Consider the following 266-nt stretch of genomic DNA (forward strand, 5'->3'; position numbering starts at 1 on the left):
CCATCCTCCAGGTTTTAACGAAGATGGGAGGCAGTCAAAGCAAGAGAAAACTGGTCCCCAACCGCCCTCCGACACGCCCACAGATCGCCGAGGAAGCGCCGCCCACGAGCACCCGCCTACGCCCCGTCCGCTCCACGCCCAAGGCCTCCGGGAGTGGGCGTGACGGCGGCCCGAAGCCCAAGATGGTTCCTCCTGACGGGGGGTGGGGGTGGATGGTGGTCTTCGGGACGGGGTTGACTCTGGTAAAAGCTGTTTTTTTTGAAGTT

General features: G+C 62.8%; 1 protein-coding gene across 1 annotated transcript in view; it reads left to right on the forward strand.

Moving 5' to 3' along the window:
• The window catches only part of LOC119592181, a 14,195-nt gene that overhangs the window by 3,332 nt on the left and 10,597 nt on the right, over positions 1–266 (forward strand). The window contains exon 2 of the mRNA XM_037941010.1: positions 12–242. Within this exon, the coding sequence (XP_037796938.1) occupies positions 24–242 (219 nt within the window). The 5' untranslated portion in view covers positions 12–23. The remainder of the gene's footprint in view (positions 1–11; positions 243–266) is intronic.

Source organism: Penaeus monodon, chromosome 29, assembly GCF_015228065.2.
Source record: "Penaeus monodon isolate SGIC_2016 chromosome 29, NSTDA_Pmon_1, whole genome shotgun sequence".
Classification (NCBI taxonomy): domain Eukaryota; kingdom Metazoa; phylum Arthropoda; class Malacostraca; order Decapoda; family Penaeidae; genus Penaeus; species Penaeus monodon.